Source organism: Manacus candei, unplaced genomic scaffold (genome assembly GCF_025592945.1).
Source record: "Manacus candei isolate 608988 ecotype Guabito, Panama unplaced genomic scaffold, ASM2559294v1 h1tg000159l, whole genome shotgun sequence".
NCBI classification, from domain to species: domain Eukaryota; kingdom Metazoa; phylum Chordata; class Aves; order Passeriformes; family Pipridae; genus Manacus; species Manacus candei.
In genome coordinates, this window is record NW_026138207.1 from 2,894,305 (window position 1) to 2,922,144 (window position 27,840).

The following is a 27,840-nucleotide window of genomic DNA, read 5'->3' on the forward strand; positions in this document are numbered from 1 at the left end:
TTATGGAAATTACTAAAGGACTAACCTCTTGCAGAGAAATACAGGACTGGAAGGAGTCCCACAGCTGTTGGCAGTCCTGTAACAGACATGTTTAAAAGAATCTACTGTGGGAATCTCTATAAAAATATCCCTCAAAAACTTGGTTTCATATAGCTGTCTCATGAGAACTAGAGGCCAGCATCAAGAGTTACCAGTGTCTGATGTTCTTACAGGAACAAGATTGTTGTCCAGAATGGATACTCATGATCCAAAGTAATGAACTGAACCCTGCACTACAGAAAGCACAGTGTTATTTCACTAAATCCTCCCAATCAAACTAGGGGACAGTTTGCTTCCCTACCCTAAATGCATGATGAGCACATACTAGCCAGGCATTTTCTAGATTTCTCATTACCACCAGTAGCACTACTTCAACGTGCTCAGCAGGTTGACTATAGCTCCACCACTGAAAAACTGAGCTAGGGTGTCTGCACATGTTCTACTTGTTCTGAGAGAGGGAAAGGAATCCCTTTATTTGTTAATGAAATGCTGCCTGAGAGTTATTTAGTTTGGTAATCCTTGGAAGAGTTGCTATAGTTCTACAGTATTTTTCTGGTAATCTGTGAACATACATGTTATTTTTTCCCTTGTTCTCAAATACATCTTCACCACTCTCATTAGTTGCTCTAGACTTTGCCAGAATGCTATGTAACTGTATTCTACACCTGTATGTCTAAAGAAAAATGCAAATTTAAAATCAAAATTTTTATTTCATACCAAATTAGTTATGATGTTATAAACCATGAAGATCTACATCCTATGCTGAACTGTGAGCTGTGAAGGGCACTGCTTACTGTTTTAAAGTTATTTGAAAAAAATAATATGTGAATATATGTAGTAATTTTTCAGGTTTTGATGGTACATGAAAAATCAATATTTTCATCTTGTTTCTTTGGCAGTTTCTTCGAGCTTTTACAGACTTCCTTGCATTCATGGTTCTTTTCAACTACATTATTCCTGTATCCATGTATGTCACTGTGGAAATGCAGAAATTTCTTGGTTCTTATTTCCTTACATGGGATGAGGAAATGTTTGATGAGGACACGGGTCTAGGACCACTGGTGAATACTTCTGACCTCAATGAAGAATTGGGACAGGTAAATTTCATTGAATGGTAATTTTTTTCCCAACTGTCTCTAGTGCAGTTTATTTTAAAGTTGTTACTTAAAGGTGGGGTTTTTTTAGGGATTTCAATATTGAGGCAAAATGAGTGTTACCAGAGTGGTAACGTTGCCCATATGTCAACTGTATGTGTCCAGAATCCTCATTTAAGCTAACATAATTGTAGCATGGAATTCTGATACTACCCTAAAGACTGTTCTGACAGTAACTGATGCAAATCGAGGCATGTGAATTAAATACTAATCCCTGGGAAATTAAATTTGTGTGCATTTTGTTTCCATTTCTGTGAAGATAACTGCCAAAAGAAATGGTCGTCTTCCTTTTCTGAAAAAGCCTGCATAAGGAACTTTAAAGAAAGATGTAACCCAGTAATAAACTCAGTTTTGTTAAGAGATGATGGAAAATCTCTGGTTATATTCCTGCTGTTTTTAATTTGTGCTCATTTGCAGATTGAGTATGTCTTCACAGATAAAACAGGAACGTTAACTGAGAACAACATGGAATTCATAGAATGTTGTATTGAAGGGCACGTTTATGTACCACATGTTATCTGCAATGGCCAAATTCTCCATGATTGTACAGGCATTGATATGATCGATTCATCTCCGGGAGGAAGTGGAAAGGTATGATAGCTCTTTCTATGCTCTTGTTTTTTCACAATGAAACATGAAAATTGAACTGTACTGATGAAGGGAATATTAGAAATACAACATTCTTTAATTTCACTAAGCAAAGTAGGTAATTTCATACATTTTTCCTTTTCTAGTTTTAGAGTAAGATGTAAAGGCTTAATAGGAAGTTTCTCATCTTACCGCAAATGTAAGACTGAATTAAAACCCCAAAATACAGAACTTCCTCTGGTTAATAACTAAAGAAATGTAATAACTGGTTTCTGTTTAACATTAGCCACAGAGGGGAAAGCAAAGCAGGAAACTCCTCCAAGGGGAAGAGTGCTCAATGCAAGCACTTACTTAGTCATCACTGAATGAAGATGTGGCCAAAGAATGGTTTATGATCAAATTAAATTACTTTAAAATGTCATTTAATATAGCCACATCTGAAGTGTGCTGCACATAGCATATATATACTGTGGCTCTTTTGCTTTATAAATAAAAGTAAGTTGAAAGTTAAGGAGTCTTCACATGTCAACAAGTGAGCAGTGTGTAAGTGGGCAGGATAATCATAGCCAAAGGAAAATATATTTTTATATATATCAGTACAGTATCATATAATACTTTGGCCATACCCTTCACCCATAGCCCTCAGAATGTGGTCCAAAGTATGCTGTGTTTTTATCTTGGAATTACAGTGACAGTACACAAGGATAGGTTTCAGATATGAAAATAAGGGTATAACACAGCCAGGTATCCATGAAATAGAAATAACTTTCTGATGCAAGAAGCTGTCATTAACAAATAATCTGAAATTTTTTAGAAAGCATTTGGCTCCAGCTGCCAAAATGTGTGCACTCAGGTAATTTATGTAGATCCGAGAGGTGTTCAAGCTGCTTAAGAGACTGAAATCTGTACTCCCTGTTAAGACTCGTGCTCCAGGTGCTGCATCCTTCTGCGTGGACTCAGGACTCCTAAATTGTACCTTGACTAGTATTTAATTAATATAAGTTGTTAAAGTTTAAGCAAAAGAAAAACACTTTGAGCCACATGGTGATGCTCAGAGGAGGCAGAAGTTGACACTATCTTCTTTTGGGCAGCAGAAGCTTGACTCACAGGGCAACACTAGTGGTGAAGGCAGCTGTGAAGCAGCTGTGTGGTTGCCATTGGCAGAGACTCGGCTCCCCTTAAAGGGAAGGTGACCTGTGACACTGCCTTTGTCTGATAAGGAACAGCAGTAATGAGTTCACCTTCCAAAAGAAAAGTTTTCAAAGCAATACTTAAAAATGATAACACATAATGACAACCATTTTTTTATATTTTAGGAGAGAGAGGAGCTATTTTTCCGAGCTCTTTGTCTCTGCCACACTGTTCAAGTAAAAGATGATGACAGTGTCGATGGATTGAAGAAAAACCAACTCTCAAGAAGACCTTGTATATATATATCGTCATCACCTGATGAAGTTGCTTTAGTTGAAGGAATACAGAGGTATGTGTGTAATTAGGTATTATGCTTTTTTAATCTATGGATTTAATCACTGAAGTTCAAAATTGTTTTGAGCACAAAAATTGTAATAACAAGCACCAAGTAATCTACAGTTGATAATTTTCTTAACATGCAGTCATAATTATTCATATTCTAAAATCAACTAAAAGCAGTTTGGGATTTTGGTGTTGGTTTGTTATGGTTTTTTTTTCAGAATATAAGCTTGTTCTTAAAACCTTTTGACATACTTAAACTGGATAATTATATATTTGTTGTACTCATTCTCTAGATGTGTGTTTCATTTTACAGACTTGGGTACACCTATCTAAGGCTGAAGGACAATTTTATGGAGATATTAAATCGGGAAAATAACATAGAAAAGTAAGTGGTTAAAAATATAACAAAATAGACTGATGAAGAGCTTTTGTTGATGTGTTTAATAAATCATTATTTCCTTATACATTAATATTTAATCAGGAAAGTCAGAAACCTTACCTTTTCATAGAAAAATAAAATATTGATAATTTTAATAAACCCCAGAGTTCTATATTTTACTTCGTCTAGTAGTTTGACATTGTATGCAATACAAAATATTGATATGACAACAAAGATGTGGTGTGAGGTTTATGAGCTAATCTCATAGTTCCTAACAGTTTTAGAAACTGTGGGTATTTTTCCTTTTTTATATAGTAAAAAATATTTTCTTAATAGAAAATGGTGTTTACCCAATTTGTTGTTTACAAATAATCTGTAGAATTTACAGGAGAGTAATATTTGTAAAATAAATTTTTATAGCTGGTTCAAAGAAATTTAAAACAGGTACTTTTTTGTTGTTGTTGTTGCTTTCCTTTGACATGTAGAATAAATTTTGTAGACCATAACATGAGTGAAATTTTCAATAACATTTAAGTAGTACAGCTGTTCCATGGGATGTACATACTTTTGAAAATGTTACTTTACACTTCTATAGATGTCTGCTGGTTAGGTCTGTTGTATATCTGGGTCTTCCTGCATGGATACTCTGCTAACTATGCAGGGACTCTTGGGGGCCTCCCCTATTTATTATTTGTAACCTGCTGTTTCATTCTGTACTAGTTTCATATTCCATAGTACTCAACATAATTTTCCATGTTAGAAGTCATGTTTTAATGCTTGAAGTCATAATAATCAGTTTAGGGATCAGGAAAAACAGAGTTGTTTAAAAAATAATTCCGTTTCTGTTTCAGGTTTGAATTATTGGAGGTTTTGAGTTTTGATTCTGTGAGACGGCGAATGAGTGTAATTGTTAAATCTTCAACAGGTAGGACTGTCACATTCTGTTTCTTCTTAAATTTTTAGTTTCAGTTGAATTTGTTTCAGGTTTATAAAAGAGTTAGACATTAATCACAGTGTGTGTGCCTTTCTTTATAAAATAGACCATGCACTAGCATGGGTTGAAGTGTTATTAAAAAGTTGAAAGAAAACATTTTGAAAATGTGTTAATTTGGATGTTTTTTGAAGAAAGTATATTTGGTCATTCTGAATTCCATATGCTGTCTTTTTTTAGGTGATATATTTCTGTTCTCTAAGGGAGCAGATTCCTCCATATTTCCTAGGGTTAAAGAAGGCAAAATTGAACAAGTACGATCCCGAGTAGAGCGCAATGCAGTGGTAAGATTGCATTTTATTGATCTGTTCACGTGATATCCGTATCAAAAAGAAATTAAGTGTTCTTACTTCCTGCTTTATCTGCTAAGAGATTTGTCTCCCTGGGCACCAAGGTTATTCTATGCCAAAGTTCACTCATGCTGTGTGGGTAGCAGTCTGTGTTACTCCCTTATTTGCATCTGTCCTCCATCTTATCTTCCAGATGGTAGCTGTGGTACAATATGAATGCATTAGATATGCACAACTCAGGTCATCAATTAGCTTTTTAGTATGGCACTTTCGTAATTGTGGTAGTTTGAATGAACTTTTGAATAAAAGAAAAGTGAAAAACTGTAAATCTCATTGCTAGTTTCAGTCCCCAGCCTTAGCAACTGCGATTTGCTGCCTTTGATTGCTTTACAAGCTCTGGGGAAACAGTGCAGTGATCGTTCATATCTTACATTTTTGCGTGCTAAAAATCTGCTGTGAACTGGCCGATCACCTTTAAAAGAAATTCAGAACTTGGTTTTATCTAAAAGGTAGTTGTGAAATACTGAATTTTTCTGTGTCCAAAAATATGTAGAACTCATTGCAATGCAATATGACTGCTGGTCTTAAAAACAACATAACATTTGCTAGCATCCAGTACTCAAACTGAAAAAAAAAGTATTGTTACAGGTATGTGAAAAAACCCCCTACAGTGTCACCTGCTTTTGTTTTGAAGGGAAACTTCAAGACTCTCAAAGTGCTTTGTTTTAGTATATGAAACAGCTGAATGATAATCACAAGTGAAGAAGGCCAATGAAATTAAAAGAAGTGTTTATATATCCTATCCATCCAATGTCTGTCAAGAAAGAAAGTCAGGCCAACAGCTATTGTTTCATCATGGATAATTGGAAATAGGGCTGGCTTCTACATACAGAAGCCTCTGAAAAAAAATACACCTGCCACCTGCCCTTATCAATAACAAGAAGCAGGGAGCTATTTTAATAATTCTCCATCTTGATTTGGTAATAAGTAACTACAGAAATACCTTCTCGATTAAAGTTTAAGAAGATGAAGTGCCAGTTAAATGCTAATGTGAGAGGCAATGTATATTTGAAGTGGCAAAACTTTTCTGTGTTATAGCAGCTTTTCCCCACCTCACACAGTCTATATACTCCCTTTCTAATTCATCACACAGTCCAGAAGTCTGATGCAGTCTGAAACACCTGCAGCTAATTTCTAGTTTTCACTTGACTGAAATGATACAGTTGGATTTTCACTTTTAATGTTGACTGTGACGTTTTGTCCCTGTTCATGCCTCTGCTGCAACACAGCATCAAAATCAGACTCTGCAGAGCTACTATTTATATTATTGTTATTTATTCTGACTCATCCTGCCTAATTATACACATAGAGAAGGAAACCTTTATCTTGACTCTCCCTTCCCTGGTAATCTAATACATCCAGTTGTGTCACTTAGCTCTGTTTCTCTTCTGGAGGATTGAGGTTTGTCCCTCAGGTTGTAACTGCTTCCAGGGCAGCTGGGAATCAAGCTGAACCATGTTCTGTAGCAGTCTGTACTACATTCACTTCATTATAAATGTGACTAGTGGGACTCTTTGTGTTAGTAGTAAAATGATTTCTGTTTTTGAAATATTCCAGCGTAAACAACAAGTCTAAGAAGAGCTTTATAATATGCATTTTGTTTCTTTTGATTGCATTCTTTAGGAGGGATTGCGAACATTGTGCGTTGCATATAAAAAGCTCACAGCTGAAGAATATAGCAACGTACAGAAGCTGCTTCAGAATGCAAAGTTGGCCCTCCAGGATCGGGACAAGAAATTGGCAGAAGTGTATGAGAAGATAGAAAGAGATTTAATTTTACTTGGTGCTACAGCTGTTGAAGATCGGTTAGCATGTTTCTTAGTTTCTTACGTTTAGTGATGTTATCAAAGTATTGGAAGAGTCTTTTTCTGCATTAGAGACTTATTTGAAAAACCCTTTATTTGAATCAATTCCACACCCTTAACTTGCTGAAGTTACACATGGTAACTTTATAATTTAGTAAGCTAGTAACAGTAGTTAGGTGTACAAAAATCAGTGTATTCGAGCCATTTGCAAGCAGTTCATGTAATACTTCACTGATCAAATTATAAGGAAATGGTTTGGAAGAAAGAACTACAATATGGGCATTGAGGAAATAAAGGAAAAATAGAATCATTAGATCTTTAAAAGATTCGAAAACACGTACTAGTCCCCAGACATTTTTAGAGTCACACGTTGGGGAAAATTCTTCTATCTGATAACTTCTACTGAAATTTTTTATTTAGAATCTTTCAGTAAGAACCTCTGAATTTCTCATTTCCAAGCAATCTATCAATATGTGTTGTCAATTGACTTTACAGACTACAAGAAAAAGCTGCTGACACTATTGAAGCACTCCAGAAAGCGGGAATTAAAGTTTGGGTTTTAACAGGAGACAAAATGGAGACTGCTGCAGCTACTTGCTATGCTTGCAAACTCTTCCGAAGAAATACACAAATACTTGAGCTAACCACAAAGAAAATTGAGGAACAGAGTTTACACGATGTGCTTTTTGACCTAAGCAAAACTGTCCTAAGACACAGTGGCAGCTTAACCAGGGATACTTTCTCAGGGTAAGGAAAAAGTTGGATTTTCAAGCCAGGAATGTGGTGCTGTGCATTTCTTAAACAATGAAATTATGACCAATTGCATTAAGAACATAGTATGTTTCAGTTTCTGTTGCTAAAGTGTGAATTATTGTATGACAATTAAGTATGTTTGTTCTACATAAATTTAAATTTTCAGTCATGGTTTTTTATCTTACTTATGTTACTGCTTTAACTATTTAAAGAAAAATCACAACTGGTATTGGAATTACTTATTTTTCCACTGCAAAACTGCTTATTCTTGGGAAAAAAAAGAAGATGTTATAAAGCAAAATACTGTTTCTGACTTCTACAAAGGAAGTAGATATGATACATTCGTGTAATCAGAGTTAGTATATGATATAACTTTCTTGATAAGACCAAGGCCACAGAGAACAGCAATATATGACTCTTTCTAGGGAAGATTATGCTACATTTACAGAACAGATGAGGACCAAATCTTCTGGTCTACATAAAAATACTTCAAGTTACCTAAATTGTAAAGAAATCATTGACTTCTGTGTATTTTGAATTTTCATAGAAGTATAGGTATCATGTATATAAAAGTGAAACATAACATGAAATAAGATAAAAATAGCATTAAAAAGAAAAAAAATATGTATACTGTAGTTAAATCTCATACAGGCAGTAAATTAGGCTGCTTATTTGAAGGTTTATAGCTGGTACACATTGCTTGCTTTCCCTGCCCCCCCCCAAAAAACAAGAATTGAATTCTAAAGCATTTTTATCATCTTAAGATGTTAGGAGGTTACTGGGTTTCCAGACATAATGGTGCATATTTTTATTTGCTTTTCTTTTTAATATGGAACCAACTAGCAAGCACATTGTATATGCATTTGTAATCAGTTTGTAGTAAAGGAGCAAAAAGCTAGCAAGCATTTGTGATATTATTTTAACAGAGTTTCTATAACTCTTAACCTTACAGCTTGAATCTCTGGGCCAGAGCATTTTTCTTAGCTGTCCTTACACTTTAAACCCCATTGGTCTAATGAAGAACATTTGTATGTTCAGCTAAATAAACATTTCTCTGTCATCTGTACCACATTTAGCTGAAATTCCGTAGGCCTTACGAGGTATGATTAAACGTGCTTGTTTAACTTTTTGTGCAATGCCAGTTTTCTAGATGTTAAACTCTTTAGAATTTTTTTTGCCCCCCGAGTTGGAGAATGTACTAAGATAGTAATAGCAGGATTCTGCCTGTATATTCAAATTCAGGCTGAAAATATTTCACAATAACATGCCAAACATTCAGTATTCTGCCTGAACTTGGTAACTTTTTAGTTATCATTAACTTTTTGGTATCATTGTACACTAATGGCATTGATCTATTTGTACCAATGGTAGCAAAGTGCCAAACATATCTGTGAACTGTTATTAAATGTAGCTTATGGTACTTTATATTATTTGCCAAAAATAGCTTGTGTTCTAGTAGTGAAGATGGAGACACCTAAAATACATTGCTGTTAATAAATATGGTGTTTTCCTCACAAACACTGGTCCTGTTGAAACCATGTTTGTTGAAACCCCATGCACAGTCATATAACCTTGGAGCACTGAAAAGTGAGTAAAAATAAACCTCAGTGTATGTTTATACAATCTTCACTGTTGAGCTGAAGCCTGAGGCTGCTGTGTAGAGCAGGCAAAGGCAAGGGTGCTCTGAAATAACTTGTTCAGATGCTGCAGAAAACGGCTCTTGTAATGTGGACCATCTTCCTGCATTGTTCAGCATATGTTATTGGGATAAACTGCTTCATGCAGCCATGCTTGCACTTCTAGCAGGTATACTGGTAATAGATTTTTATATATATAATACTATATTGTAATATTATAGGTAACATATATAACTATTATATTTTAAGATTAAAATTAAGTTATACCTGTATGACACTTAGCCACCACACTGAATGCTAAGTATCCATACTGTGAATGTAGCCTTATCTATCCAGGCCAACAGGTCTCTCTGGCATTTTCTTCAAAGCATGGTTTACTTCTTTAATGTAGACCCTTAGGAAAAGAAAAATATTGTTTTCCTCATCAGAGTAGATTTTGGAGTATAATGGCCTTTCCCTCTAACTTTTTTTCTCTGTGTTATGGAATGTCCACAAAATTAACTTTATTCCTGCAACTTGGTTTACCTCACTGCAGTTCTTGGAGCCCTTTCAAACCAAACTGAAAGGTCATTAATTATACACTCATACTCACTGGTGAAGTCAATGAGGTATTAGATTTCTGTATTTGAACTGGTAAAGCACTGAATATTTTCAACATAATCTAGAATTTTCAAATGTTGTAAATATCGGTCTTAGAAATTTCCTTTAGAGGTATATTCATTTTGCTGTATTGAATACTCATTATTTTTTCATTAATTCATTTTCACATAAGAACTGTTGCCAGATTTGAAACATGTCTGAGAATTCTACAGTGACTCTTAGTTTATATTTTATCCCTGAACAGACTTTCAACTGATATGCAAGATTATGGTTTAATTATTGATGGAGCAGCATTATCATTAATAATGAAACCAAGACAAGATGGGAGCTCTGGTAACTACAGAGAGCTCTTTCTTGAAATTTGCAGGAATTGCAGTGCAGTGTTATGCTGTCGAATGGCACCTCTGCAAAAAGCACAGGTTTGTGTTTATTTTCATAATTGCTTATTAGCTGTGCACATACATAATTATTGAAGGTTAATACTCTGTATACTTATCATAATAACTTAAGATGTTACCATTCACTTTTGTATCTTCTAAAATGGAGAAGGCAAAGAAAAGGAGGGGAGTGAATTTCTACTGGCAAGCAATTTAGATAATGATATGCTAAAATGGCACCCAGCTGTGCACCTGAATTTGATTTATGTATTGTGCAAATTTTATGGTTGGTACATGCTGATAAATGAACATATTTAATAAATTAACTAACTGCTCTCTTTTTAACCTAACAAGCTTTGAATATTCTACTATCTGTTGATACTACAAGAACCTGCATTATTTATTACTGTAGAGTGATTTTTTGCTTTATTTTTCACATAAGTGGAAAGCCAGTAAAGAAGAATCCAGACAAAAAAATGTGTGCATTATAATTTTTAAGTACTTCCTGACTGTTGCATTTGTTGTTTATATCAAGTAAAAACATACCCTTCCATTACTGAAACATCTCAAGATAGCTGAAGAACATTGAAAGGAAACAAACATTGGAATATGCACTTCTTTTTTTCTTTAAATGGTCGTGTGTTTACAGTGCTCAGGTACAGCATATGTAACCCTAAATCACATTAACAAGTGTATTTAGCCAGCTCTTGAACTGTCTGGAAGTTTGTAGAAATTTTTTAGTTACAGCTGACTCGGTACCAGATTTACTGAGGTGACCATTTGTAATAGAAAGATCTGAAGTAAAATTTTAGAACAGTTTTTATGTAAATAGTGTTTAGATATATAGAAAGTCCTATTATATTTTCTTAAATAGTAAGGAAAAAATCAGCACAGTTAAGAAAGCAGAATTTTTCAGTCTTTAATTTCAGGATTTCTTTGAAATTGAACACTCTGTCTCTGGAACACTTTTAATTTATTAATGCACTTACACAGCGTTAAGCAGTCTCAACATCTTTTATTCTGCTCTTCCTTCCTCCTGTCCTATCTCTCTCAAAGTAGTTTGGAAGTATTTGAAAAATGTTTGGAACAAATACTTTGTAATGTGAAGAAACTGTGGTCTTTATGCATAGTAGTTCATTGGGTAATGTTGCTTTTGTCTCCCTTCAGGTGATTTCTTATATAACCCTCTTGGTAATTTGTATTTAATTGTACGCTTATGCAAAATAAGCAAACCATTACAGATAAGGGTTTTAACACTATTTTTTTTCCAGATTGTGAAATTGATTAAGTTATCAAAGGAGCATCCTATCACATTAGCAATTGGTGATGGAGCAAACGATGTCAGTATGATTCTAGAAGCACATGTTGGTATAGGTAAGCACACTTTTTAGAATATTAATTCAGTGAAATGACAAAAAGCCATTTATTTCTTAAAAGTAGGCAGTTTTGAAGAATCAGGTTATACATTTTATAGACAATTTCCAATGCGTTTATCCCACAAATTGTATGAAATACAGTGGTGATCTCCCATTAGATCAATGTTATAGCATTATTATATAATTTTTCAAATAATTGTATTTTTTAATAGTCCTTTAGTTATTAAATAGCTTCATCTTTTTTTTTAAGGAATCATTGGCAAAGAAGGTCGTCAAGCAGCAAGAAACAGTGACTATGCAATACCTAAATTTAAACATTTGAAAAAGATGTTGCTTGTTCATGGGCATTTTTATTATGTTAGGATATCTGAACTTGTGCAATACTTCTTTTATAAGGTAGGAGAATGCTTATTCTAATTACATAAATCTCAAAAACTTACACGGTAATACCTAACTATATACAGTTTTCCCAGCCAATAGTACAAAACAGCAATAATTCCATAAAGAGATTTTGTTGAGTGCCAGACAAAATGCTGAAATGGGATTATTGTTTCTGTCCTGAAGATGAAGTGAAATAGCTTTTACACAGATACATTCTGTAATCTATGTTATATTTAAACCCAAAATTTGCCTTGTCCTATTTTTTCATCTCCTACAAATTTCGTCTCAGACTGTTCTACTTATTTCCAATACCTTGTGGGTTGTCTCTACAGTGACCTTTTAAGTCACATTGGAAATAGTATTTGAGAACTTAGAAACTAATGTAAATTATGTTAAATTCATTAGGATAGTGTAGGTGGAGGAAGGTTATAATGAGCATCCCCCTCTAAATGTTGGGATCCAATCGAAGTTGTTTCAGTAAGCAATGAATGATTATAGAAAGGAACTGCCAGAGGATAATCCAAGGTTTTAGTGTTTGACTATATGTCTAATTAGGAGAGGATGGCGTTTGCAGTCACAGCTAGAAACATCTTTCAGTTGCTTTGCTGGAAACCATGCCTGTGCTTGCTTATCATGGTTTGTGTCCTCCTGTGAATTGTCCCTTATTTGCCTTGGCTTAATGGACTGTGCTTCTGGATCACAAATTTCATTGCCCTTGAATTTTGAAACTGTAGCCTTATAAGTTTGCTTTCAAAATATTTAAGTGTTTTTCTTAGTGGCAGTAATGCAAGATGTGACTGTTGATGTTTAATCTATGCAGCTTTTTCTAATGTTCTGCAATGTTCACTATTACTAGTGTTATAAAACTATGGTATATGTAGCTCTAGCATTGTACAGCATATAAATTAGTGCTTGCATTTCAGTTGACAATTGTCACTTTGTCTTTCAGAATGTCTGCTTCATTTTTCCTCAGTTTTTATATCAGTTCTTCTGTGGGTTTTCACAACAGGTTAGTAGTTTTTCTTTTTCCATCAACGTCATGTTTTCTCTTGCTTTTTTTTAAAAAACAGATCCTCCTGAGAAAACTTTTTGTATTAGTTTACACATTTTAAAAAGACCATCACTTTTGATTCAAATGGTTTTCAGTGGCAATTGCAGTTAAGTTACAGAAAGCAGTTTTATGAATTATCATAAAAGCAATGTTATTCTCAAAGCCAAGGAATACAGGAACACAAAATTTAGAAATGGCAATGCAAAGTGAAATATCTATGGAAATGTAGAGTCAGTTGGGTTTAAGCTTATTGGACATGGGCAGAGGAAATCCTGAAAGATGAGTAATTGAACTAGTTGTTCATTTTTAGAATCCAGAATGAAAATGGAAGAAATAAACTCATTTTCTTTGGTGTATATGAGTATAAATTACAAATTTCAGACAAATAGCAGCATTCAATTAGTTGAAAAGAAAAAATAAAAACAGAAAAATAGAGGAAAAGTGAACTGCTCCTGACCAGAAAAGTGCCATCATTCAGGATCGGATCCAGTATGCTCCTTCCTAAATTTTTGTTCATTTTCTCTTCTCCTTGCTCTCATCTAATTTGTGCAGAAAAGATCTACCTCTTCTTTCTTCTGAGGAATCAAAAAGCAAAGGAATGATTGACCAAATTTAGAAAAAAAAAGGTTTATATTTTCAGGATTAAATTGAGCAAGAGTAGGATTTAATTGGGAGAAATAGTACTGTTGCTTTGAATTTGTCAAATATCTCAAACAAAAAAGCTCCAGGAGGAGTAAAAATGACAGAACTATTTTTTATCTGTTTTGGTTTTAATTTCAAATGACGACTGAAAACTTTGTAGGTTTTTTCCAAGCATCATTAGGATTTAGATATGAAAGCATATGCTGATGAAAATTTAGATTGATTTTATTCTTTTAAGTGCTAAATATAATTTTGAATCAAAAAGGGGGTTTTGACAGCAGTTTTTCCAGCATAAATGATCGCCAGATAGGTTTTGGGAAATAAACAACTCTTTTTATGAGGTGATGTAGTTGGTTTGAGGGCTAGTTACAGTGACATAGGTGAAAAAGTAGTTCAGTGAGAAGACTCAAAGGCACATTGTGATGTTTCTTTGTGTAGCTCATTGCAGTCACCCACAGTTAAAGAACCTTTGGAGTACTTCCCCTGTCTCTCTGCATGTCTCCATGTTATATAGAGGAGATAAAAGGGAAGGGGTGTGTGTGGATGCACCAGAGAGGAATTTCTTCCTCTACAAGAATCAGCTGGTTTTCAGTTTGGGTAGTTTGGAGTTGGTCTTACAGCTGAAACAAGAAGAGGGGGCCAGTATGTGAATCAGACTATTAAATGGATCTTTTAGCTGAGCCGTTGTCCTCCAGATGAACAGGATACAAGTGCAGAGTTGTCTTATATCAGTTAGCAGCTCTTCAGGGATATTTGCCTCCATTCTGAAGGAATATGATTTTGTTTTCCTGAAAAATTGACTCATTAATTTTAAATCAAGTGTCATGCAGAGGATTTAATTTTAAATGAGGATTTAATTTTAAATTAAGATACCTGATTTACTTATTTTTCATCTCCAGACTTTATATGATACTGCGTATCTAACACTGTACAATATCAGCTTCACTTCCCTTCCTATCCTCTTCTATGGTCTAATGGAACAACATGTCAGCGCAGACACACTCAAGAGAGAGCCTTCCCTGTACAGGTAAAATTAAAACTGTGCCCCAAAGTTTGACTGCTCAGTTGTGGGATCTATCTCTGTTACAACAGAAGTCCTCAGGATTTCTGTGCTACAAGGCTATGGTAGAACATCAGATACACCACGATAGAAGAGCTGAAGACCACATGCATAGTCTACCAAGTACAGTAGTGTAGTTTTACATGTATATTTAGAAATCACACCACTCATTTGCTCTATAAGTGAGTGAGAGCAAAATAGAAATTACTGTTCTACAAATAAGATTATGATTTTTTTTAGTACTCTTTATTTCCTCAAACCATGGGGAAAAGAAGTATTTTTAAAAAAGAAAGCATACTGGTTTTTTTCCTATATACATGTTTTATTCTGAAAGAAAAGAGAACTGAGAGGTAAAGTGTTGTATCAGAGGATGTATTTTGTGTGGTGTCCAACATTGTCATCTGCATATTGTTGATTCACTTCTGAGGATTGGAATCATGACTTGTTTAGGTTCTTAGCCACTTAAAATACAGTTCTTGCCAATTAATTGCATTTGGCCATCTAATTAGGGACATTGCCCAGATTTGATCCTTGTAGCTGCAAACACAGTACATTTCAGGGAGAGTTATCAGTAGGTAATCAAAGAAAAAAACATTTTTTGAAAGAAGTAATAGTAGATGCCCAAAGGTTAATCAGTGCACTGATATGTTTTTACTGATGAAATTGAAGAGGAATACAAGAGATTACCGTTGAAACTTAATCCCTATATTTTTATTTTCTCTTTTATATTTTAAATATTTTTAGTTTAGAAATGGTAAATCAGAAGACTTTTTTTGGTTTTTGAAAGCTAGCAGAGGTTATTTGTCGGGAATTTTTGGATTTTGATACCTAACAGAGCCTATTGCTAAACTGTTTTGGGCAATTGTACAGTTGTTCTAGGCCAGATAGGCTATTGTTTGCCATGTATGGTTTTGCAATCTGTATTGTTAATCTGCAGGGAGAAGTTACTTCGTGTGGTCATCAGACAGTCTTTAAAGTTCGTATGGTAAAAGTATTGGTTGGTAGAAAATGTTTCTGTAATTCAGGGTCTTCATTTAACTGTGTTCTGATTTACTCTGATGTGTTTTATTCTGTATGCCAACTTGATACATACCCATTCTGTGAACAAGAGCTAAAGTTGTAACATGTAAATTTTTTTGTTGTAAGAAAATACATGCTAGTGAAGAGTTATACTGTTGACCAATTCCTGTATTTTTATGGGAAAATGTTGAAGAAGTACTATTTGACCTGAAGCTTCAAGTCAACTGCAAACCGCTCTTTTTGCATGTTCCACATAAAATTAATATTTTGTTTTGTTGCAATAGTCTGTATATAAGTCCCCAATAGGAAATAATGCAAAGTCTCCAGAGACCTCTAGTGTTCTAATTTCATATCTACAGTGGATCATCATGTGCACAGCAAATAGAAAAGAGATACCTTCTGTAAAAAGATTGAAAAGTAAATAGGTGCAGCACAGGGAAGTGTACCATACAGTTGAAATAAGCAGAATTACAGGCAGCAATTGAAACAGTAAAAAAGAAATGAAAATAAATGAAGAGGACATTTTCAGGAAAAATTTACTGGTAAAGTGGTAGACAGTTGTCATGTGGGAAGGGGGTGCTTTTGCATGCAGTATCTCAATTGTTTTTTCTTCAAAAAACAATATGAATGACATCATTTGTCTGGGATTTTCAAACCTTCTGATAATGAATACATGTATCTTATTTTACACAGAGATGTTGCTAAGAATGCTTTGCTGCGCTGGCGTGCATTTATTTATTGGACATTCCTAGGAGTGTTTGATGCTGCGGTATTTTTCTTTGGTGCCTATTTATTGTTTGACAACACAGCTGTGACCAGCAATGGACAGGTTAGTGTTGGATTTGATCAGTCAGTCAATGATAATTTTTTTAATGTTGACTGTGAAATGAATAGTTTTAATTGTTTTCTTCAATATTTCATGCAAGATGATAACTTTCATGAGTTACAGTGAGATAGATGGGTTATCTGTTTAATGAAGTCTGAACTGTGCAGTGGGACACCCTGTGTATCAGTAAGCAGAGACATAGGACTAGATGCAATTTAGGAGAAATAAGTATCATAAATTCCAAGTATTCATTCTGAATTTACATAGTGACTTTTCCGTTTCATGCTTAACATAAATCTGATGAATATCTGTTTAACATGTCAAAAGACTCCTGGTAGAGTAGTTATGAATGGTCATAACAGATCTGAAATATAACAAGCTTTTTAATAGTTTTATTATTTTTGACATATGGCAGCTTAAAATAACGTATCTCTGCTTGCTTTGCAGTCACATGAATGCAAATCTTAAGAACTTTTGCATTTTATTTATTTTATCCATTGATATTTTGGTCTATTTTATTTGTGTGCTTTTTTTCTTTTTGCTACTTGCTTCTCTTCCTATCCTCAGCTAATGACAACCAGCACTCACATGGTAAGACTATTGTGGATTTGTCATGATATCCATTTCATCTTTCACTGTTCTTTAATTAAACTGGTAAAGAGCAATAAAATATCACTTAAACCTATAGTTAGAATTGTTCTTTATAGCTACTTTAGAAGTACTTATAATAAAAGGAACTTTGTATAAAACATATTGATGTATATGAGATATGATAAAGAGCCATGAACTTTAAAAAGGCTTTTTGCTTCCTTGCATTTTGTTATTTTGTTGTGTGCTTTTCTGTAACCTACATTTTGTTGCTGACTACCTCTGCTATGGAAATTTTTGTTACAGTTGATGCTATAATGTGCTCGAATGCCTTTAGAAAAGACCCTCAAAGTGAGAGAGAAAATAAACTGTACACAGTTTTGTTGCTTACAGGCAACATAAATATTTGCTAGAAATGCAAATTCAGATATTATTAAAAACCATCTTTGTGACATCTGTTAGGGAAATGAACTTACACTGTGTGAGAGAATTCTTGTTTAATGGAGCTTTTCTAAGGACAGAATGTATTTCCATTAGACAGACCTGTACACTGCAGTATAGCTTTTCTTGGTACCACTGTGCTCTCTTTTAGATGTTCAAAATTCTGCATTAGCTTATATCTTTGGTCCTGAAAATTAGAGTTATCATACCTGTACAAATTTTGTAAACAGTTTATATTACAAATATTCTGAACTGTGTTCCTTTTTGAAATTTTAGTCATCTTCTGTTGCACACATTCAATCAAATTCTAAGGCTCTGAAGACAGACTAATGCCTAATTTTCAAATTTTGAATGTTTATATCTACAACTAGATACCCATGTTAATATTTGATGATAAAATATGTTGCTTGAGGAGGCATTCTGAGTCCTGAGTGTCCGGAGTGTGTTAGAAAATTCATCATTACTCAGCATGCATACTTGTGTTTATTTTAAGACTTAGAGATATTTTGCTGCAATTTTAAATTGAAAGGCTTGAAAATGTTAAGCGTTCAGGAATAGTGGTACTTATGTGAGTTCATACATACATGAACGCTAATAGGTGTTGATGATTACTTCTCAGTATTTAAATTATGCTTACCTCTGGAAAAAGTCAATGAAGGATTTGAAGATTTGAAAGGTTTACTACTGCAACAGTATGTTATTATGGAACAGGTAGAAAGCAGGAAAGGAGATAAAAAAGCTGATGGTAATACTAATGCAATAATGCTATAAAATGATTCAAGTTAGGTTCCATATTGTTAAAATGGGTGCTGGAGATTTATTTCCTATTAATTGTTACTAATTTTTGGTGTTTCTTTGTGTGTATGGTGTTCCACTCTGGATATGACATCCTGGTTTGTGTTGTATAAGAAAGTAAGAGGAAAGGAAGGCACCGTAGAAGTTATTGCAGAGTGTCAAGTGTCATCTTAGTTTAACCATATAATAAAATGTATTTCCTGTTTAATTTTTTTTTTTTAAATTTTAACATTTGATATGGAGTACATTAAGTAGAATTGTTAAGCTAGGTTGAGAGAGACTTAAAAGGAGTAACAGAATGGCAAATACAATACAACAGGAAGGAAAGTAGATGAGTAGAATGCTGAATTAGAACATGGAAGAGCAGCAAATATAGTCGCAGAAGGAGGAGGGGAAGTCTTGGGTAGGCTGGGAGTAGGACATAGAAAAAACTTGTTAATAAACTAGATGGTGACAAACAGACTTAAAGGCATGAGTACTTGAGATATTCAGTACTGAAAAGCCATTGTGAGCTTTTGAAACTCACACCTTCCCATACTGTTCCATTTACCTTTCTCTATGCCAAATCAGCAGCTTTATGGAGTCTTGTGTCTCTGTGCTATGACCTCACTTTCTGAGCCAGTAAGATGGGTAGGTAAAGGGTTTGGTTGCAGCCCAATGCTGTCTATCTAGCCTAATGAACACAGAGAAAGATTATTTCAACTCTTTTATTTCATCTAGCAGCTTATATTGAAAATGTGGACAAAACTGTTCAAAATGCAGGAACTTAGGCTGACAGTAGGCTCTCTGAGAGATGCCAGATATGACATGAGCATATTGTAAAATTTAACTGAAAGAAGAAAGTCAATAAATGGCATAATTGGAAGCTCCTGATCCAGATTCCTGGCCAGTTTTAACTGCACAGATTTTTTTAGGGCAGAGAAAGTATTACAGTGATGGCATGAGCCTATAGAATTATTATATTACATATCTAAGTAAAAGGTCAAAATGCTGAAAGTTTTCTGAATTTCATTTTGTGTCTATACACTTGGTCACACGTAGAATAATTTTAAAATAGTGAAATGGTTACTGAGAAAAATAATTTTTCAACCAGTCATTTCTTTACTTTTAAATTTATTTTCTGTTCCCAGTTGATCACATTCTCAGCCTAGTTTCCTACAGATTTCTCTTATTGCTGGCTGTGGTCTCCATTCAGAATTTGTCACACAGCAGCACATTTGGGTGATCACACGCCTGTATAGATCCCCTGTGATGTAATACTGGGCAAGCTCATACAGAAAAATTTAGATGGGATGTGATCCAGTTCAAATCCCTGCTTTGTGCAGGGCTGATTAAGATCAAGTTGCTGAATGCTTTGCCTAGTCTTTTTCAAGTTTTGGATATCCCCGAGGATAGAAAAACCTATTCCAGTGTTTTTCTGCCTTCATGGTGGAAGAAGTTTCTCACAGTATCCAAGCAGAATATTGCTTGTTGCTGAAGAGATGTCTGTTCCAGTTCTTCAGCTCTGTAGTTCTTCAGATATTTGTGGACAGCTGCTAGGTTGTTCCTTAACCTTCTTTCCACCAGACTAAATAAGTCCTTCAACCTCTCTTTGCAGAAGAACCATAGGCTGCTAACTACCTTGGTTGCTTGCCATTTGATCCTTTCCATTTTTTTTTTACATTGCTCCTGAACTGAGGGACCCAAAACTGAGTACGGTGTTCCAGGTTCAATCTCACTGTAGCTGAGTAGATGAGAATAATAACCTTTCTTCAGTGGCCATGTTCCTCCCAGTGCAGCTCCATTTGCAGTTTCCCTCATGTATAGAACAAGCAAAATATAGGCTTGTATTCAGCCTGGAGTCCATGTAACCCCACTGCAGCTTCCTTTTCTGCAGGGCCATTACTCAACCAGTCAGTTCCAATAGATGGCACTACTCCTCCTTAGATGTAAATCTCTGTACTTTTCCTTATTTAATTTCATAAGATATCTGTTGGCATGATTCTCAAATCAGCAGAGGTCCCTCTGAATTGAAACTCTGTCATTCATTATGTCAGCTGCTCTATATTTTTGTATCAATTGGTAGTTTGCTCATGATGTTGTCTGTGTCACCATCCAGGCCACTGACAGGGATGTTCCACAATATCTGCCCCAGTAGCTGTTTCTAGTGTGGTTCACTGATTACCAGCAGCCAGTCAAACATCAAGGACTCTTGAGTCAGTGGTTCAGCCAATTTTCAACTCTAGTAGTAGTCCATTTACCCCACCCCTGCTTCCTTATTGTCCAAGTGTCAAATGCCTTGCTAAATTCAAGATACATTGCATTCAGTTTTCTCTCCTTAACAACTCCTTAACCTGTTGCTTCCACACTGTTGGCTGCTCCTTTCTTTCCCAAGCTTTGCTGTTAAATGCAAGAAGCAGGTTTTGGTTGTGAAAACTGTTATCCAGAGTATTGCATATTTCAGCATTTTCTGTTACACTTTCCACTAGGTTGTCTTACCACTCCATTTTCATTTTCCTTTTGAAACAAGGATATCTATAAATATAATTTTTGTCACTCTTAACACCCCTTACTAATCCTAGTCAGAGCTGATCTTTGTCTGTGATTTTTTTTCCCTCTATAGCCAGGTAATGCTTTTATGCTATCTGTTTACTTCCTGCCCATATTGTCATCTCTTGTATGCTCCCATTTTGCCTTTTTGTTCATTGAGAAACATCCTACTTGGCCAACTGAGTCTTCTGCTGAAATTCCATGTCTTCCTGCAGAAGGGAATTCATGAGATCTCAGCAGTTCTCTTTCAAAATAATTCAGGTCTCTTGGGCACTCTTCTCTTTCATGGGTGCAATACTCTGAATCAAACAAAGTCCCTTCTAAAAGAGAGTACCCTAACTGTTGCTTACTATCCCAACATTTCTCTGGATCCTGAACCTGGTAATCCAATAGCCACTGCAGTCCAAGCAATCCTCTGTGACCAGTTCTTCTCTCCATCAGCATTGATGATCATTTCTGCCTACCTGAAAAGCTGAAGTGTTTTTATTTTGTTATGCAGGTGGGGAAAAATCAAACACAATTTGAAAGTGTTTTATCTTTAAATGTATGTAGACATTTATGTACTTAGATGGTTATGACATTTTTTTGTATACTGTTACTCATCTACTTAATATGCTGTTCAACCTACGAGAATTATTGGATGCCAAGGACAGCAGAGAAGGGAGATCAGAGAAAAGATGACGTCCAAGAAGATTGATGAAATTACTGCAGTTCATTTGTCAATCTCAGTGATTTAACTGTGCTACACTTAATTTTTATTAAGAAACATACCTGTGAACTTCAGGTTGAGAGGATTGGTTGTGGTCTTTTTCTGTCTGTATGAAATCTGAGGTGTGTACACACAAGAGCAAGAAACCAAAACACTTTGCACTGGATAGGTCATGTAGGAATTCAGTGTTTTTGCTTAGGTGTCAGTTCGTGATACAAAGCAATACATAGCTTTAAGATATTTATTCTGGACAATTCACAAAGTAGGGGACAATATTGCCTATAACTGCTTTGGACCATTTTTTATAGATGTTTGGAAATTGGACCTTTGGAACAGTGGTGTTTACTGTGCTTGTATTCACGGTTACATTGAAGGTAAGGGGTGCTGTGTTTTATCCACTGAAACTTTATTAGAGCTTGTTTTCTAGTTGCTGCTTACTTATATCTGTTTCTCTCTATGACCATGCCTTGTTGTATTAGTTTAAATATAGATTTTTCTATCTGTGCCTTCTTAACTGTGCTCAAAACTGAAAAATGTTTTTGGCTAATTCTGTGTAGAATTCATCCCTATTTTCAAAGAGTACAGTTCTATTTTATCTCCTGCTGAGTATTCTGTTGCTCTTAGATAGTGATAACACCATATGATCTCTTTTTTTTCTTTTTTTTTTAAGCTTGCACTAGATACACACTATTGGACATGGATAAATCACTTCGTGATCTGGGGATCACTGGTATTCTACATTATCTTTTCTCTGCTCTGGGGAGGAATTATTTGGTATGAACCCTAATCAAAATTGCATTGCAAATGTTATTTCAGAAACATAAAGTTGTTATATTTCATCTTTTTGTCCGAAACAGAGTTAAATTTAGCCTCTATCCATTGCAGAACTCCATTTTAATCACATCATTAGTGCTAATTGGAGAGTTCTCAGCTCTTCATTTACTGAATATCTGCTAAAATCTTCTTAAAGGAGAATACAAGAAGAATATCAGACCTCAGACTACCACTGGGTCTATCTCAGTAGTGTCAGTCAAAAGCAATCCAAGGGTTGGTTCAAGGAACCAAGGCTGCCTCTCTGAGACAAAATATCACAGAACAGGTTATGTCTATGCAGCCAGTCTTGGAAGGAACTAACTGGAGCAGTCAAAACGGGAGTCAGGAGTGAAACTCCCATGGAAGTGATGTGGGTGGCGCCGAGTCCTGTGTTTGAGCTCATTATTTGCCTCCTACTTGTCAAAGTAGATTTACTGTAGGTGTCTGAGCACCTGCTTATTCCTGTTCGTAAGAAACTCTTTAGGAATTAGTATAACTCTTGTACATAGCTGATTGAAAGTGTTGGGGTTTTTTTCCTGTTAAAAATTCTGTGTACTTGAAACTGAAAGTTTTTGGGAAGGAAATCAAGTTGAAACAAGTTCAGTTCCTTACTGTGCCTGATTGCTGTCAGGAACCTGAAATTGCATTTCGCAGCTGTAAAGGACCCATCTTTTATAATGTGTCTGCTGGAGCTGTTCCACTTTTTATACATAAGTATAACATTTTGAGGGACTAGAGAGAAGGCAGAGGCTACCTATTGCATGGTGATTAAGATGCCATTTAATTTGGAGAAAGGATTTGTATTTCAATGTGTCTTTTGCAAATGCGTGTCTTTTGCAAATGCGTGTCTTTTGCAAATGCGTGTCTTTTGCAAATGCGTGTCTTTTGCAACTGCCTCTCAACTTATTGGATATTCAGCAGCCTCTTTTTTTTTTCCTAGTAAGATCAGGTCTTAATTTCTTCAGCAGCAAGAGGAAAACAATTTGCAGAAGCAATGTTTTCCCTGCTACGTTTTTCAACCAGCCTTAGCCTTGCTGCCTATCAGAGTGTACTATTTACATGCAACAATGTATTTTAGCGTGGTTACCTTTTTAGTAGGCAAATACTATCAAATTTTGGAAACTATCAGGAAACTGTCCCAGTGGTAGGAGGGCTTTACACGGTGTTACTGCAAACTGTCCCTTGATTTTTGCTCCCAGTAATCATGGCCCCTGGTTCCCAGCACTGTGTAGTGGTGGCATATTAATAACCATCCAACTGCCATGGTATACAGGGAGGTATGCAAATGAAAGTATTGAAAGTGTGATTAGATAACAATGTGGTGACTAGGTTAGGGATCATAACATGAAACCATCAGAGATGCATAGGGGAGCCTGGGAGGTGTGAAAATAGGTATGGTTAATGAGCCTTACTCTAAAGATACATACAGACAGGTGTGCCTTAGGAAAGAGGGAAGTGGTGGATGGGATGCTGAGAAGAAAGGTGGAAAATACCTGGGGCAAGGTAAGGGTATATGGAAGAGCATAAACAGAATAAGAATGTAATTTAGTGTATCTTTGCAAGGGAGAGACAATATGGCAGGGGAGGAGGGCATGGTATTTCCTGCAGCCTGGAAAAGAGGAAGGTAGTTGTTTCCAGTCAGTGCATGTTTAGCTCTCCTTTTGAGAAAACTGGGATGGATAAAATCCCACAAACTGGGAAACTGAACCTGAACAATTTCAACACTGTCATAATTTTTATATTTAACATTGTCAGTCTTTCTTTTGTGTATTGAAGTGTAATTTTTATTTATTTTTTTTTTCCTACCAGGCCTTTTCTCAATTATCAGAGGATGTATTATGTGTTCATGCAAATGCTGTCTAGTGGTCCTGCATGGCTGGGTATAATTCTGCTCATAACTGTCAGCCTTCTTCCAGATGTTTTGAAGAAGGTCTTATGCAGAGAGTTGTGGCCTACAGCAACAGAAAGAATCCAGGTAAGAAATATTTTTCATTGTGAAGTTAGTTTTTTGTATCACAAGTCTCTAGTTAGTCCTCTTTCAAAGTCAGAGACAAGATAAGAACAGGTGTTCCCCACCTGTGGTGTCTGAGCAGTATGATGAAAAACACTGCCAGTTATTTACATGGTGGTATTAACCTGAATCCTGGGGCAATGTTGGTGCCTCCATATGAACAACCATAGGAAAATCAGCTGATGAGGATGGTGGGAGACAGGTACATGGCTCAACATGATTTCTGATTAGAGGAGATAAGGGCAAGGGGATTGGGATCTCTGTGAGGGTAGATAGAAGGCACTTATATCTAATAATATACTGATTGATGCCTTACACATGCATTAAAACTTATCCTATTAACAGTTTGTTCCTCTTTTATATTTCAACTTACATTTTGCCTGTTCTGATCCATTATTTCTACATAAATGTACCTTGCTCTGCCAGTGGGAAGAGGATTTTAAAGTTTATTGTCTCCTTTCATCTGATCAACCAAAAAAGAGGAACCACTGTGTAAATACAGGCCTGCTCTGTTGAGGCTGGAGAGGAAGGCAGGTTCTGTCAGAAGCATGGTGCTATGCTGGGGACATTAAACCAGCCTCAGTAGAAAATGTTACCTCTATTTTAACCCCAGTAAGCTTTTATATATCTATACGTTAGAATGTAAAGGACACTAGAGGTGTTGAACCTTAATGTTACTGCCCTTGCCCTTTTCAGTCCATCAGCTGCCATTGGTAGGTTAAAATAATGAGTTACTGGCAACTGTAGGGATTAGGTAGCATTTTGATGTTTGAGAAGGTGCTTTGCATTAAGAGGAAAGGAACAGAGGAGCTTTACTGCCAAGAAAAATAAAATTTCCCTTTGGTAAAGGTAAAACCCCTTGCCACTGTTTTGTATTCCTTGAATGTAAAGGTGTAATAATGCCTCACTTCAGGAGGGCAGGAATGAATAAAGAATAGCAGAAAAGCATTCTCAGGCAGATCAGTGTGTAGTGGTTTTTAATTTTGAGATCTTTGATACATCATCTTTGCCCTATGTGCTACTTCTGGAAGAAGTTAATCTCAGTATAGGCTCTGCATGCTTAATTTAAAAGAAGACTAAAGAGAGAGAATGAGCATGAGTTAAGGCAAAGAAACAGGCTAGTGAATAAAAGCCTCTAACAAAGGTATTGCAGTGTTTCTTAGAGACACTGTGTATTAGTGCTGGAAAATGAATCAATTATAAAGCAGACTTTGGGCTCAACACTTGCAATATTCACTTTTTAATATTTAGTAGAAAATCTGTGACTTTTAACCAGTTATATCCCTTGTGTTTCTTCTTCCCTCTCTTTCTTTCTTCCTGTCTTCCGATCCGCTTTGTCTAAATAACTCCTACCTTGCTTTAAACATAAATGATGTGCACGATTGCTTCCTACATCTGGGGAAATCAGACTAAACATCAGTGCCTTTCTGTTGAACAGTCCACCATCTTTATGCTTTCTCAGACTTCAAGCAGTCTAAGTTTCTAATGGAACAAAAGGTGACTTTTTTCTGCCTTTCTGCATGCTTGGCCATTTCATTCAAAGGACAGTAAAATGTTTATCATCAGAAGTTATCTACCTTACTCATTATCTCCATTTGTGACTCACCTCAGCTGTATTTTGAAGACTACTTTTTGGTACAGTTTTTTCCTTCTGTTTATCTCAAAGATTTTATGAATTGTTGTCACAGTCCATCTCTGTCATTATCATTTTTTGTCACTGTTGTTACTGCATTTTACAGAACCTTTCTGCCTCAAGAGTCCAGGATTTTTATATTCCCATTTTAATCATTGGTCTGTCTGTAGGTGAATGCATGTAATGTTTCCATTGTACCTGAATAAATGGAATAGTTGCCACACAAAGAAGCGATAATTCTGATTAGGCTGATATTACTACCATCATACAGAAAATGGGGTACTGGAAACCATTTAAGCAATCTTTGGGATATATTAATGTATCTTTCCTGATAAAGGAAAATGCAACTTTTTTAGTAATAAGTTTTTTCCTAGCATGCATTTTGAAACTGAATTTTTCTTATGTTCCCTTCTATAAAATTCTGTGCTCTTTCTATAAAGAAAACAGCTGAAGACCTGTATGTGACATTATTTAATATAACATAAAAGTAGAAGAAATGCAAGTAAATCTTGTTTACCCTACAGTCTCCAAGAAAACTTGGCTAAGATAAACATATTTCCTGTTTTTCCCCCTTTGAAAATATATAGTCAATAAAATGTACTGCAATTATGTAAGTCCCAGAGAAAATACACACCATTTTTTCACTATTAAAAATTCTGGCTAAAATTGGCTTTTTTAAGTGCCTTAAGATTGGTTTGAACCGAGCTTATGAACAATTGTTTTTAAATTTATTGCACTCCTATAAGTTATACTGCTTTCTTTGTATAAAAAAAAAAAAAAAGGTTGAAAACCTTTAATTAACATAGGACTAGCAACCACCTCCCAGGCTAGTAAATTAGTTCTCCTCAGGCAATAAGAATGCTTAAAGCCTTTGGAGCAATTCTTATGCTTCAAAATGTTTCATGTATTTGAGAGTCATTCTGGTGTGTGGTGAGTGATTGTTTACCATCATTGACATTCAGATGTTTTTAAACAGTACAGATATGGTTCTGGTTTTTTTTTTGTTGTTGTTTTGTTGGTTTCTGTGGGTTTTTTTTTTGAGAGAGCTTTTCAGTGATACATGGATATATACATATACACCTACAGACATATGTATATGTATAAACATACATACATGTACATACAAGTGTATGTATATATATGTGCATGCATATTAATATTGAGCGATATATATATATATACACACACACACATATGAACTGTTGTCTTTCCTGGGCTAAAACATTAATTTTGCAAAAGCTTTGGAGGAATCTGTTGCCTTTTGGTAATTTCAGTCAAATTCTGCTTATTTCTCATATATGTAGTCTCTGCAACTCTCTGGCTCAATGAAGCAAGCTGAATTTTATGCTTTAACTGGTATTGTGCATCTGTGAGGCTTCTTTCAGCCTTTACTTTTGAAAAGTAGTAGGGTATTTTTTTAATATATCCAGTCTATATTGATTATATTTTTCTTTTCTTTTTTCTTCTATCATTAATACAGAAGCTCAACCTCTCTGTTAGGGAAAATATAAATTCACTTTAAATTATCCTATTTGCATTTTTATAATTGTCACTTCAATTAACAGTGTTTCAGCAATCACAAGTATTTTGTAGCTGAAATACCAGCTGTTTAGATCCTGAGCCATAAATGACTTCAGTGCTCCCATCCCTTTTTAAGAAATACTTTTTTTTCCTCTTTGTTTTTGACTGATGATTTTTTGATGATTTTTTACTTTGCTTTCACTGAATCATCAGCTACATTATGAGATCTCTACCTCTTGCTGCGCTTGGGAAAACCCGAAGTGGTACTTTTGCCTGGGGAAGCCTCTCTGGAGACTCA

At 35.2% G+C, this 27,840-nt stretch overlaps 1 protein-coding gene across 3 annotated transcripts in view; it reads left to right on the top strand.

The window, feature by feature from the left end:
- The window catches only part of ATP11A (ATPase phospholipid transporting 11A), a 110,950-nt gene that overhangs the window by 75,912 nt on the left and 7,198 nt on the right, over nt 1-27,840 (top strand). For all 3 annotated transcript variants that reach the window (XM_051772817.1, XM_051772818.1, XM_051772819.1), the window contains exons 12-28: nt 939-1,136; nt 1,611-1,784; nt 3,098-3,261; nt 3,568-3,639; nt 4,485-4,558; nt 4,805-4,908; nt 6,598-6,779; nt 7,275-7,526; nt 10,014-10,188; nt 11,418-11,520; nt 11,773-11,918; nt 12,853-12,912; nt 14,496-14,623; nt 16,370-16,505; nt 21,873-21,938; nt 22,235-22,338; nt 24,187-24,352. In XM_051772817.1, coding sequence (XP_051628777.1) covers nt 939-1,136; nt 1,611-1,784; nt 3,098-3,261; nt 3,568-3,639; nt 4,485-4,558; nt 4,805-4,908; nt 6,598-6,779; nt 7,275-7,526; nt 10,014-10,188; nt 11,418-11,520; nt 11,773-11,918; nt 12,853-12,912; nt 14,496-14,623; nt 16,370-16,505; nt 21,873-21,938; nt 22,235-22,338; nt 24,187-24,352 — 2,304 coding nt within the window. The remainder of the gene's footprint in view (nt 1-938; nt 1,137-1,610; nt 1,785-3,097; nt 3,262-3,567; nt 3,640-4,484; nt 4,559-4,804; nt 4,909-6,597; nt 6,780-7,274; nt 7,527-10,013; nt 10,189-11,417; nt 11,521-11,772; nt 11,919-12,852; nt 12,913-14,495; nt 14,624-16,369; nt 16,506-21,872; nt 21,939-22,234; nt 22,339-24,186; nt 24,353-27,840) is intronic.